Source organism: Mustela erminea, chromosome 7 (assembly GCF_009829155.1).
Source record: "Mustela erminea isolate mMusErm1 chromosome 7, mMusErm1.Pri, whole genome shotgun sequence".
Classification (NCBI taxonomy): Eukaryota; Metazoa; Chordata; class Mammalia; order Carnivora; family Mustelidae; genus Mustela; species Mustela erminea.
This window is the reverse complement of record NC_045620.1, coordinates 66,971,227-66,986,113: the sequence shown is the minus strand read 5'-3', so window position 1 is coordinate 66,986,113 and position 14,887 is coordinate 66,971,227. Positions and strand designations below refer to the sequence as shown.

General features: G+C 40.4%; 1 protein-coding gene across 2 annotated transcripts in view; it reads right to left on the bottom strand.

Moving 5' to 3' along the window:
- Positions 1-14,887, bottom strand: part of VWA3B (von Willebrand factor A domain containing 3B) — a 236,408-nt gene that overhangs the window by 98,324 nt on the left and 123,197 nt on the right. For both annotated transcript variants that reach the window (XM_032351983.1, XM_032351982.1), the window contains exons 13-14: positions 8,458-8,556; positions 1,566-1,748 (exon numbers count right to left, since the gene is read on the bottom strand). In XM_032351983.1, coding sequence (XP_032207874.1) covers positions 1,566-1,748; positions 8,458-8,556 — 282 coding nt within the window. The remainder of the gene's footprint in view (positions 1-1,565; positions 1,749-8,457; positions 8,557-14,887) is intronic.

Genomic DNA, 14,887 nt, shown 5'->3' with positions numbered 1-14,887 from the left:
TCATTGTGTTTCTTGGGTCTGTGGGTTTATAGTTTCCAACCAAACTGGAAAAATTCTGACACTATTGTTTCAATTACGTATTTACTAGCCTTCCTGAATTTTTCCATGGCTCATTTATGCCCTATTTTCTGCGGTTTTGTTTGCTTGTTTATTGCTTTAATTCTCTTCTCTGTGTTACATTTTGGATAGTTTCTATTGCTGCCTTGCAGTTTACTAGTGTTTTGTTCTGCAATGTCTTACCTGTTGTTCCTCATATTCCATGTATTTTTTTACCTCATATATCTTAGTTATCACCTCTAAAATTTTTATTTGTGACTTACTTATATCTTTCATGTCTCTTCCTTTTTGAACACAGCAAACACAGCTACAATAACTGTTTTAATGCTCTAATACTAACATCTGAGTCAGCTATGCATATGTTTTAATTTTTCTGTTTGCTTTTTCTCATTATGGACCTTATTTTCCTGCTTCTTTATATACCTGGTACTACTTGATTGGATGTCAGAAATAGTCAATTTACTTTTTTGGCTAATGGATATTTTTGCTTTCTTATATTTATTCTTGGGGTTTGTTCAGGGATGCAGGATATAGTTGGAGTCTGTCAGGTCTTCATTTACGGTTTTCTAAGCAGACCTGGGGCAGCATTTGGTTGTCCCTACTCTTGAGGCAAGACCCTTCTTTATACTCTACCTAATGCCTACTGGATGATGAGGTTTTCCAGTCTAGCTGGTGGGGTTATAGTCACTATTCTGTGCTCTGTGTAAGCTCAGAGAGGTCATTGTTCCCTCAATCCTTTCAAATGATTCATTCCCCAGACTCTGGTAGTTTCTTCAAATATAAGCACTGATTGATATTCTGGCCTGTCCTGGATTTAAAGTGACTCCACAGGACAGACAATAAGACCAAAAAAAGTTCTCTAGAAGGGAAATCTTGAAATGTATTTCCTCAGGCCAAGATTAAAGGACTGGAGAATATAATTTTATTTACTTTCTCCCATCAGCCTATTGGAATGAAATGCTTTATCAGATGGTCCCAAGGTTATACAGTCTGAGAAGTCAGGAGACAACTACCTAGGACCTGAATTTTTCTTAAGTTTCCCACAAATCCCTGTAAACAGCTGTGGTTAACAAACTACAGGTAGGGACCTTCTGGTAATGTTTGTTAAAAACACAGATTCCTAAATTTGGCAAAATGTTGATAATTATTGAATCTGATAATGGGTGCATGGGGTGGGGTCCACATACTCTTCTACTTTCGAGTATGTTTGAAACTTTCCATAATAAAAAAAAAAACCTAGAGGAAAAACAAAATATATTAATTAAGATTCCTGTGCCTCTATGCCTAAAGCCTAATTTAGCAGCTCTGAAGTATGACCCAGGAATCTGCATTTTCATAAATGCCTTAGTTCAGATGGTCCTTGGACCACATTTTGTAGTACACACTTGGGTGATTTCATTTGCTCAACTTGTCTTTATGGTAGCAATTTTCTCAATTAAGTTATTGTCCACTGGCCTCCAGTCTGTAATGCCCAAATTAATGAATACTCTCTTATATTAAGATCTTACCTGAACAATCCCTGGAGGACACAGATCCTTACAGCCAAAATTATAAAAATGGAACTCTCCCCCAGTCAAAGAAGCAAGCTCACTCAAAAATCCATTTGCAATCTCATCGTTGTAATTGAAGGAGATGGTGTAAATAGGAATTTTCTGAAAAACTTTGACTTGGTCTATAACCATTTCAGGTGGCTGAAATGATACATTTTGAGGGGGAAACAGGGAGATGGAAAGTGAGAAGAAAAGAAAGAAAAAATAAAAATGTGAAAATCCTTAGTATTTGCTATAGATTGTGAGATTCTCAACTAGTAATTCCTTATACAGTGATGAATGGCTTCTTGGAAAGGTATCAATTCGATTCAATAAACAAAGCAAACACTGCCAGATGGTGAGAGTATGAAGACCAATGACTCAGCCCTTGCCTCTATGGGCTCACAATTTGGTACAGAAACAATTCTTGAAGAAAGATGTGACTAACCAAATCACTCAATTTTAAGTGCACCTGAGCCTAGAGTTCATGCTTTTAAAGTGCTGAGCTATACTTTAGAGCACTGAAAGCATCAGTGGAACACATGGCTATTGGGATTCTACAGAGTGAAGCTACTGGATCTCAATATGGCTTCCCAAGCATCTACTTGAAAAGAGCATTTTCCAGCTTCAGGTAGATGATGGTCATTGTGTCTCCCAAGTGAAAGAAGAGAGAGTTATTGAGGCACTCTGCTGTGAGTATATCATAGCTGTTAATCCTCACAACAATCCTGTGAGGTAGTTAGAAAGATGGATAGTTGACTACTAATATAAATTCCTCTCATCCTTTTTTACTGTCAGAACCCTGGTTTTCTTTTCATGACAGCAGTGTGCCTAGTTTAAAACAAACAAACAATACACACATAAAAACTCATCTTCTGACCCTCTTTTGCATCTAGAATTAGCCATCTGACCCAGTTCTGTCCACTGAGATATAGGCAGAAGTCCCAGGGAAGATATTCCTTTTCTCTAATAAAAAGGCAAAGATTTAGCAACAATGACAACAACAAATCTAATGTCCTTCCCCTTCCCATCCTCCATCCCGCTGGAAAATAGACACTGCCTAGAGATAGAGTAGCCATTTTGCAACAAGGAGGATAGAAATTATAAACAAAGATGGTGGAGAATGAACATAAAAAGAAGGTTATTTTCTTGGAGACCTCTTGAGTAGCTCTAGAACCTAGACTACCTATGCTGGGCTTCTTATTCATAGGACTATAAATCTCTCCATTGTTTCAGCCATCATTGGTCTGCTCCTCTACTTTTATCCCCAGTAATACACAACTTTACTTGGCCCAGTAGTTAAGGGCCCCACATACAGAAGGAGAAACTGAGACTCAGCAGGGCCATCAAGCTCTTAAGCCATAAGTCTGGAATTCAAAGCCAATTTTTAGTATCAGAAGCAATGCCAGACTGTTTGTTCCCGTCATTTGCAATAAAATAGTCTCTTGGTAAGGACTCTCAAGTAATGTTTATATCACCTAACCCTCAGGAAAGAAGAACTGATTAATTCCCCTGCCGTCTCTCCACCACACCATCAGCCGAGAGTTCTCAGCCAAGAACCTTCAGAAACTGCCTCTGATTGGCCTGCCCCCATTTCCTCTACATTTCTCAGTGCCAGGAGACCCTCTTTGATTAACCCAACTTGCTGGCTCCTTCATCCAGTTCCACTGTCCACTTATAGTTTCTATCATTTGGCCTTTAACCCTTCCTATATTTGGGTTATGTGTCCTGGAAAGGCAGAGTGAAAAGGGAGACACACCACTGGCTGGCCTTGTGCAGCTCACACACTGCCCAGGAAGTGGTTGGTTAAGTGGTTCCCCAGGTTCTGGTCTCATTCTAGCCACCACTTACACACAGCTTCAGTCTCTGTGTCTGGCTCCAGCATTGAGACTGGCCCTACCCCTAAGCCCACCTCCACCTCTCATCCTTTTTCTCTCCTCTCCCCTCTGGACATCAGCTGGTTTCTTTCTTTCTTATTTTTTTAAATGTTCATTTAGCCAGCATATAGTACATCAATAGTTTTTGATGTAGCGTTCAATGATTCATTAGTTGCCTGTAACACCCAGTGCTCATCAGAACACATGCTTCTAACCAAATAGTAACCTAAATGAGCTGACCCCAACCAGCTTGTCAAATGCAAGCCGCCTCCTCTTCATTCAGTTTAGCTTCTATTTCTGAATACCTACTATGTATTGAGCACTAAGAGCTCTGCTCGTACTGTCCACCTCTATCCTCTCTATAACCCTCTGAGGTGGGTGCTATTATTGTCCTTGTTTCTTACCAGCAAATCCTGGCCACTGCCCCTGATACCAGACTGGAGATACTAGCTCTAAATTCTGCTAATTTTATAGCCTTTAAGCCAGGAACTATTCTTATACTGACTTAGAGCTGAGATATTTGGAAAGGGAAAGAAATTAACATTGATTTAATATTGACTGTGGGTGCCAGATACTGTGGGTAGCATTTTCATCTGTTCATATGCTGCCTGACATTACTTCATATATTTATTCGTTCATTGCCTATCTCCCTATAAAACATAAGCTTCTCTGAAGACAGGCACCTTGTTCATCTTGCTTACTACTGTATCCCAGACTGATAGCAGTGCCTGGCATATACAAGGTACTCAATAAACACCTGTGGAATACATTCATGGGGAATGTCATGGGACATCATACTTCAAGCAAATTTGTGAGTAGGGAGTATTGGTTTTGAGCCACAGATGAGGAAATTCACAGTAGAGAACTTGCCCGAGGTCATTCAGATGAACCGTTGCGGGGGTGAACTTCCAGCAGAGGTCTCTAGCTCCAAAACCATTTCTACCATTCCATACACCTAGAGAGCACCCAGGCATGAAAAAGCCTGTTAGTGTATCATAGTGAGCCTCCCACATGCATCCAGCCTTAGGTAGTGTTTTCTAAACTGACATGATGTTCTCATACCCCGTGGTGTTAGAGAGCTGCACAGACAGTGGGGTTGTTGCACAAGCTCAATACCTACAGGGTAAAAGAGCCGTTCCTGACCTCCTGCCTGTACCCCCTGCCCCCATGGATTCCTCTCCCTGGTTTATGCCTTCACAGCTCTGAAGAGGAGGCTCAGAACATGGAAGAAAACCTGTTACGGACAGCAGCCTTTGCTGATCCTGATTCCTCTAGTCACTTACTCTAGGAGCTTTGTTACTAGAAAGTAGTGGGCCTTCTCCTTGTGTAACTCCTAGACCGCATTGAGGAAACCTTTCTCAGCCCAGGACTCCTTCATATGTTTCCCACAGAAGTTCCTTCCATCCCTAAATGAGGTCAAGCAGCATGCCTGAGAGACTCTCCCCAGTTCCCTCTTCTCTGAATCTGAACAAATGTGCATTTTCACTTTCTAAACAATGTGATCCTTTCACCACAAATGTCAACTTGGGGTGGGAAGAGAGGCAGGGATAGGTCCCCCTAACTCCTCTAACTTCTGAAGGAGGTTTGTCTGCACAGTGGCTCATCCTGTTTCTTCTCTGAGCTCCCCACCCCTCGCACAGCTCATGTTAGGCTTTCCCCACTCATTTGTGTTTAGAACAGCACAGAAGCCTTCCTCAACCCCATTGTCTTGAGTCCTGCCAGGATAAGTTCCTAACTTCAAAGAAGCCCCAGAATGCAGCACTGTGCTGGGCTGTGTCCATTCATACCTAGAGATGCCCACCAAAGGACACCTAGCAATTCTATTTTAATGACAACTAATATTATTAGAATTCTTTTAACTTGATTAATTTAAGACTTGTCTTGCTATATAATTCTTCCCTGGACATTTAATAAACAAAAGTAAGCTGGTTATCTACGAAATTAAATCCTGAACCTCATTTTGGTGTGTCCTTTCAAGCAGAAAATTCTGCTGAGTATTGGGAATAAGAGCACCAGCCTTAACATATTCAGGTCCTACAAAGTCAGTGACAAGTTCAAAAAAGAAATGGAGATTGAGTGATATGTGTTAATGTCCTCTACACAGAACATGAATATCAAATACTCATTTGCTTTTTGGAGAGAATCTGAGGGACAATGCAGAAAAAATGGACTGCACAGGAGAAAAGGCAGATATGAACACAAAATGCCTAACTAGGAGTTTATAAATTACTTTTCAGGTGGCCTGGATATTTCTGATTCTGATTATCATCTGTTTCCATAGATCTTCTGGTGAAGTTTCCATAGATCGCCTCTGGTGAAAGCTAGGGAGGGCTCCTCTCCCAGAGAAATGTACAAGTACATTTTGTATATACTCTCGGGAGATTCCAGACCCTCTGAAATACATGGTGGACTGTGAATCAAGAATCCTTCCCAATACACAGCTAATAGGAGTATTACTTGGTCCATCCCTTTTGGGGGACTATTTAGCAGTACCTCTCAAAATGCATACCTTTGGACTAAGCCTACTTCTCAGAATTTATGCTACAGATAAACATATACAAAACACATGTGCATAGTTATTTTTGAGACATAGTGTATAACAGAAAGACTGAAAACAACCTCGATGTCCATCTCTAGGAATCCTAGGCAGCTATAAAAAATGAGGAAGTTCTTTATATATTAAGCAACTTCCAAGTCATATTGTTTTATAAATAAAGGTGCAATATCATGTGTGTAATACACCATCATTTATATATTTATAAAAGAGAGTATATAAAAATACATTTCTGTTTGCATAACAGTTTCTGAAAGAAGATCTAAGAAACTGGTAACACACATTGCCTCTTAGCTAGTGAACAGGATGTTGGAGAGAGAATCTTCTCTGCATACCCTTTTGTACCTTTGTAATTTATACCATGTGAATGTATTACTATTCAAAAATTAAATAAAATTAACTTCCAAGTTAGAAGTTATATTAAATCTATATAACGGAATATGATACAGTCATTGAGAATGATGTTTTGGAAGAATTTCTCAAGACTTGCAAAAAAATGCCTATATTAGATGAAACAAGGGAGAACACAAAACTGAATTATGAGTGAGTTAAACTTTCTTCCTTTTTATGCTCATATGCTTATCTATATTTTGTAACTGACCTATAGTGCAAACAGTAAAATCAGTAAGAGTTTATTAAAAAAGTAAAGACCCCTCGTACAAATGACTTTCAAATCAGAATCCCTACCCCCATCCTTCCCAAACACCAGCCCCTTATTTCAAGAGGTCTCTGGACATCATTGAACTACAGGTACTCAAAGCTGACTTCGTTCACCAGGAACTCCCAAACACTATTCCTTCTTTAAGTTTAAATTTAAATCAGTTACTAACATATTGTTATAAACTACAAATCAGTCACATTGTGATTCCGTTTTCTCTTTCTCCCATCTTCTCCTCACTCTGTCCTCCTCTGTTCCCAAACTGGTCACCAAGTCCTTTGATGTTACTCTATTATCTCATCTTTGAGGAGAGTCCTCTCTTCCACATTTCTGTTTCCTACCTGATGTGGGCCCTCACTAACTCCCATCAAGATTTAGTCTTTCCCTTGCACTCCTGAGGCACATTTCTGAAGTACAGGTGAATGGGACCACCTGCCCTGCTGAGTGCCACTCCCCAGCCCTTACTGTGGTAAAGCCCACCCACTCATTCCAGGTGGCCATCAAGGATTATTTCCTCCAACCGAACCTTCCAGCCTCAACCCCAACACTCTTCTGTCATTGTCCTTGCTCTCAGATTGCTTCTCTGAGCAGTCCACATATTTCCACACCTCTGTTTCTTCTGCCCAGGATACTAGTCATCTCCTCTGTTTAGAAAATCCCTTCTCCTCTTTCCAGACACAGCTCAAATGTCCCCTCCTCAGTGGAACCTTCCCCAGCCTTCTCCCCATCTTGTACAGCAGCTCTGTTCTCAGACATCTCACAGCACAGACAGCCCCACACCCTGTGTCAGATCAGAGTTAACCACACATGTCTAGCACATCCTCTGAAGTGTAAATGCCCTTAAGGCAGGGGTAAGATACCATTCATGTTTATAGCCTCAAACCTTGGCACCATACAAGGAACATAAGCAAGGCACAATAAATTGCTTTTGAACAGAAAGCATAATGAAGTTGATAGGAAAATCATTCAAAATAAAACTTCACTTTACAAAAAAACAAAATTCACTTTACATATAACTTCTCTGCCATAAATCTCATGCTGTAATAAAATCCAGTTGCTTTACTATTTAAGCCTTGGACCATCTGACGCAGGATATTTTACAATACTTGCCTAGCACTCTTCACATGCAAACATCTCACACCGAAGGATGCAAGTTGATACTAATTCACTTAAGCGGTTAATTTACATTGTACTGGCCTGCAAATCCCTATGTTTATTCAATGCCCACAGCATTAGTCTTCCATTCACAAAGCTCAAAAGAAGATGAACAGACTCCACTAAAACTTTTCAAATATTTTCCAGTCAGGCTAAGCAAAACAAAGAACATTTCACTAGAAAGGCATGCTTTTGTTTGAATGATTACGAAGTTAAAATTAGGGGTAAAACCAAGGACATTGTGCAGTGACATGTTTAGATTTGGAGTCCCCAGAGGAAAAAAAAAATCAAAAAGAATCTCCTTACTCTTAGTTTGTAACAAAATATACACCAGTCCTCAATGGAAAGGTGGAGATCTCCTTTCATGGGGTTGGTCTCCAGGCCTGTGGGTGTGTGGCGCCTCAAGACAACACTTGATGTCACATAAATTCCCCTCTGCATTTCAGCAGACAAAGGCATTCCTCAGTTTATTTTTTCACCTCAGTTCTGGGTCCCTAGGCCAAGGAAACATCTTTCAACAGTTTTTCAAGCTGTTTCAAGCAGTTGAAAATGTCCCTCAAACCCATTCTCAGCATTTACTTTCAGGGCACTGGTGAATCCCTTTTTGTTCCCAACCTTGGTAAGTACCTGATCAGGTCTCCCATCTGTCAAAAGGTAGATTACTTGTGTTTCTTCATCAGCAAAAGCAATTTGCAAGGCATGCAGGGTGTTTGTGGAACTTCCAATCTACAAAGGAGACAGAGAAGGTACTTGAATCTCCAGAAAACTCTCACAAACAAGTTATTTTCTGCTTCCAAAAAAAAATAATAAATAAATAAATAAGAAAGAAAAATGCCTGTGAAATAAAGATAAAATTATATTGAAGTAATAATTTAAACCCAGTAATTCCAAGGAGCCAAATCCTTGGGCGTGCCATAAAAGCCTCTATCCAGACAATTCCAGGGCTACTAGAAGCCAGGACTATGGACTTCCTGTCCTGATGACATAGTTCTTAATGCAACTATCTTTGTAAGGCACTAAGTCAGTTACTGTTCATGCGGCTGTCAACAGTTTAAACATACAGTTTGAATACAAGCCTGGCAAGACAGACCAGGATTTATTCAAATGTGAGCATGGTAACATCAGCCATCTGGGGTATAGCAAGGAAACTGTTTAAGTTTTTAAAACTCCTGCAGTTTCTGCCCAGGGATACAGAGTACTGGCCAGAGTGTCACTGTCAAACTTATAACAAAAAGAAGCCAGATGAACAACAACACATCATTGCCTTTGGTACACTCCTCAGAGTGCTCAGGTCACAGGGTGACCAGTTGGCCCCAAGTGTGAGGAGAGACAGACGTGTGCAGGGACCAGTGAGGTGTAAGCACAGGCTCCTGGGACGAGATGCAGAGGACATTAGGTCAGAAGAACTTGCCTGGGGTGATTGGTGAACTGGTGGAGGCTAGCTGGCTATATACTGGTGAGAAGGTAAAGGTCTGCAGGCCACAGGTAGAGGGGAAATCTGCATTCTCTTGAAGGCATTTTCACCACAAAGCCCACAGGCGCTCACAGAAAAGATTGGCCCAAGAAAGTCTCCTTCATGGAGCAGAACTGGGGAAGAAGAGTTACACAGGAACCCTTGTGCTCCATCTCACCTTCAGAATAAAAGCTCTAATGAGTGAATGTGTGGGATGAGGGAGGCAGGGGGGAGGGAGGCAACAAACACAGTCAGCCTTAGGGCTCTGGTGAAAATCCAGGGCAGAGGAGGGAAGGAAAGGGGGAAAAACCAAATACTCCACACCTGGAAAAGGAGCCGGGCTAGATGCTGGGCTCAGAACTACTAAGTGGGACAGACCCCTGAGCCTCTGAGACTGCAGTCCCCCTAAAATGAAGGCTCAGAGAACACACACCCCACCCTTCCCCTACAAACACTGACCAGCAAGGAACATATAAAGAGACAGACTCTGTATGAGGCCCAGTGTGAAGGGAAAATTAAAATCTGAGGGTAGATCAGACACTAAAGGACAAGGCTCTAAAATGTCATCCCCCACCCTAAGCCTGAGTACCACCCCAAGAATGTGAGGGCAGGTGCACTGAAGGTAACAGGAACAAACAGACCGCAAACCCAGCCCAGCTCTGGATCAGATTAAGTTTATGCCTCTCCCCCCAAAAAGAAACGTATGCTCATTTCCAGACGTGAATAAAATTTATCTCAGTATCTATATACTACACATGATGTCTAGCTTTTAAGAACAACAAAAAATGAACACCCTAAGCAGAAACAAACAACATATTACCAAGATACAAAAGTAGTCATCAGAAACAAATTCAGGTGACACCAATGCTGAAACTATGTGAAAGAAAATTTAAAATAACTGTGATTAATACATTAACATTTCTAATGGCAAAGGTGAACAATGCTGGAGACCAGATGGGCAATTTCTGTAGAGGGATGGGAACCTGAAGAAATAACTGAAAGAAAACACTAAAAATCAAAACCACAGTAATGCAGATGAATACAATAAATCAGAACAGAAACGAGCATCAAAGGGCTGTGGGATGATATCAAATGGTCTGACATGTACATAATTGGAAACACAAGAAAGAAAACAGGATAGTAGAAATAACTGAAAAAAGGAATGGCTGAGAATTTTCTCAAAACAATGACCGACATAAACACATGGACCCAAGAAGGTCAAGTAGGATAAATAAAATAAAATACCCTGACACTCCTACTGGAGTGGTGGCAGTGAAGGCCAAGGGCTGAGCCAAGATTCTCATCCCCACCAAGTGTAACAAGCCCTCCCTGCCTGACTGTGTCCACTCCTACCAGCAGTATCGAGGTGATCTACCCCTCACAGTGCAAGTGGGGAAGCTGGACTTTAACCTCTGTCTCTTCCTCACAGTATGTAGACTTTTGGGTTGAGCCTCTTTCACTTACCAAAATGCATTTAAGATCTACCCATGCTATTTCATGAATTGAGACTTTGTTCCTTTTTATGGGTGAGTAGCATCCCTCATTAAATGGATGTAAAATTGTTTATCCATTCCCTGTTGAAGGACATCTGTGTCATTTCTGACTTCGAGCATTTATAAATAAAGCTGTTACAAACGTTTGCTTGCAGGTTTTTACATGAATATACATCAAAAGCTGTGAAGGGCCTAAGATTTTGCCTTAGTTACAAACTAACATGGGTGTCTGGGTCACCAACAAAGGACTTTACTACTCACAGCAGCAGCAGTAGCCAGAATGTCGGTGGGTGGGGTAGGGGGGGAGGGCAGTTCAGCACCAGTTTCCTAGGTCCCAATTCCTACAGGGTGATGGCGAGAGGGTTAAGTGACACTTGCACATACAATAGGTTGTGTTAAAGGAGAGGGACCCTGAACTTAGGAAAACTGAATATCCTATAATGGACTATAAGCATGTTCATTCTTTGCTCTGGAGTCAGATATTACCTTTATACTGGATAATAAGCAGGCCACCTTTTCCTACTTCCCTAAGCTCTCTGCTATATAAATATTCATGAAAAGACAGAACAGAGGTTCTTGACAAAAGAACATAGATTACAGATTTGAAATCATTTCCTCTTTTTTAATAGAGGCTTTTAGTGCATTAAATTCCTTCCAGCACTGTATTAGCTGGCATTCCACATATTTTCATGCTGTACTTAATTTTCATTAAATTTTATGAAATTTTATTTTTTTTTAAGATTTTATTTATTCATTTGAGAGAGAGAACACAACTGGAGGAGAAGGGCAGAGGCAAAAGCAGACTCCCCACTGAGCAGGGAGCCTGATGCAGGGCTCGATCCCAGGACCCCGGGATCATGACCTGAGCCAAAGGCAGACACTTAAACAACTGAGCCACTCAGGTGTCCCTAATTCTATGAAATTTTAAATTTTTTTTATGATTTTCTTTCTGTGAATTATTTAAAGCCTGTTCTTTAATTTCCAAGTGTTCTGAGATTTTTATGGTGTCTTTTTGTTACTGATTTCTAGTTTGATTCCACTACAGTCTGAAGATATCTGTGTGACTCAAAACTGTAAGATTTCAATGCTTTTAAATTTGTTAAGGGTTGTTTTATAACTCAAGATATAATCTATTTATGTGAATGATCAATGTTTCTTGGAAAATATTATGTATTCTCTTGGTGGGTGGAGCATTCTATAAATGTTAATTAGATATGCTTACCTGAAGGTGTTGTTCAGTTCTTCCAAATCTTTGATGACTATTCAACAGTGCTATTAACTGCTAAGACTGGGGTACCAAAGTCCCCAAGTAGAATTGCTGTATTTGTCTGTCATGTCTTTTGACTCCATCTGGCTTTGTTTAATGTATTTTGAAGCTTTGTGGTTTGGTGCATACATATTTAGGAGAGCTGGCTTCTTTTTTCTAAATTAAAATATAGCTGACACAAAATGTTACATCAGTTTCAGGGGTATAACACCACGACTGGACAAGTTTATGTATTGTACTGTGTTCACCATGAGTGTAGTTAGGATTGTTATCCTCTTGCTGGATTGATCTTTTTCTTATCATGTTAAGTCTCTTATAGTTCTCTTTCCTTTAACATCTACTTTATGTAATATTAACATATTTACTACAGATTTTTTAAAATTAGTGTTTATCTTTTCCATCCTTTTTCTTTCAACCTATGTTATTTTTGAAGGTAGTTTCTCATAGATCACATAGAATTGGATCATGTTTTTGTCTACCGTCCAATCTCTGTCATGTAATTAGTATATTTAGATGATTTACATGTAATTACTGGTATTTAATTAAGCTCCCATTTTTTGTTTTCTGTGTACTTCCTCTGTTTCTCATGTACCTTATTTTTCCTTTCCTTCCTATGGATAATTTGAACATTTTTTTAGTGTTCTATTTTGATTTATTTGTAATGTTTTTTACTGCCTTATGTAGTATGCTTCATGGTTGCACTAGGTATTTTCTTATGCTTATGTGTAACTTATCACAGCCTCCTGATACTGATATACTTGAAGTTTATCAATTCAAGTATAAAAACTATCCTTTCCATTTAGGTCCTTTTGTCTGAAGTACTTTCTCTATATTAATTATATACCATATTAGATGCTAAACTTTTTCTTAAACCATAAAACATGATTAAAGCAACTGGTGAGGTTACAGATTCTCTATGTTTACTTCTCTATGTACCCATTCTACTGTTCTTCCTTTACTTCTGAAGGTCTAAGCTTTCTTCCTATTTGGAGAACTCCATTAGCCATTCATTCTTTTTTTTTTTTAATATTTTATTTATTTGACAGAGATCACAAGTAGGCAGAGAGGCAAGCAGAGAAAGAGAGGGGAGGAAGCAGGCTCCTCGCCGAGCAGAGAGCTCGATGTGGGGCTCGATCCCAGAACCCTGAGATCATGACCTGAGCTGAAGGCAGAGGCCTAACCCACTGAGCCACCCAGGCGCCCCTAGCCATTCATTCTTTAATGATATGTCTCCCAGCACCAAATCCTCTCCGTTTCCCTTCTCTTTGCATCCTAAGGACATCATCACCAGAAAGATGATTCACAGCCTACAGGTCTTTTCTTTCAGCACTTGAAAAATGTTGTGTGTGCCACTTCCTTCTGGTCTCATGGTTTCAGATGAGAAACTGCTGTCATTTGAATTGGTGTACCTTTATAGTTTATGTGTTATTTCTCTTGGGTATTTTTAGGATTCTTCTTCATCCTTAGTTTTCAGAAGATTAAATATATAATATGTTATGGTATGGATTTCTTTGGTTTTACCCTGTTCGGGGTTTACTTAGGTTCTTGAATTATAGTTTTTATGTTTTCATCCAAATTTGGAGAGCTTTTAGCCATTACTTCTTTGAATACATTTTTAGTCCCACACTCTTTTCTAGAATTCCAATGGTATGACTGTTACCTCTTTTTTACTGTCCCAGAGATTTCAGAGGCTCTGTTGGTACTAGCATCAGTTGATTGTTCTTCTCATTCAAATGTGGATTTCTTGGATTGTGGTATGATGAGTGATTTTTATGCCCTGGACAATCTGGTTACTATGTTAGGAGACTGACTATTCCCATTTAAATGTCATTTAGCAGGCAGTCACCCTGTTCAGGTTTAGCATGTTTATTTTAGCCTATGTTTGTGGGCTTTAGTTCCAATGACGATTTAATTTTGTACCCCATGCAGTCCTATTCTGGTCTGCTTTGTTCTTCTTGTGCTGCTGGGGCTCCAACTCGTTCCTATTTGGTGCTGCCTGTAGAAAGCCTAGGAAAGGCACGTCTCTGGGCTGCCTAATGGTGCTAGATGACCTGCTGGGGTGTACAAGCAGAAGCTGCTGAGCCTGACTCTATTTATACTTCTGAGTTGAGAGCAGGAAGATACAAAGCTTTGCCTTTGTTGTTGTTGCAGGACTGGACTTCCCATTGGTGCCACAGTTGTGAAGCTGGGACACTCAGGGACTTACCAGCAGGTTCTGCCACCTAGAGGTGACCTGGTTTTACAAATGCCCAGGCTTTGCTGCTGCCACTGCTGCAGTTTCATGGGACCACCAACCCTACCCCAGGCATGCAGTGCAGTCTGAAACTTCCTGAGATGTTGCTACTGTGGCTACTGCCAACAGATCAGACCACTCATACAATGCTGTGGCATGGGGGCAATGGCGGCCAAACGACCTTATTGCTATCATTATTTCTAGTGGATCATGCCCACCATACTCGGGTTGTAAAATGACAACTGGGTAGCTGGAGTTTTGCTGCTTTTGCCATTGCTGGCAGAATGGACCACTTGACAGGATCTGAGTCGAAGAGCAGGGACTGGGATAGCAATGGCTATATTATCGCTACGGCTATACTATCACCACTGCTTCCAATGAACTGGATGATGTGTCAGAGCCTGTGTCCTGGAGTGCAGTTTGGGAGTCTCACTGGATCTCTGGTGGGTCTACCTTTTCCCAGTGTCTTTATTCAGACTCTATGCACTTGTCAAAACCCACAGATCTATACACCAATAAAAGTGTTATGTACAAATTAAAATACAGTTCAACTAGGATATGGGGGGAACCAGCATATTGATGAATGACATAACCGCACTGAAGTAGTTAGG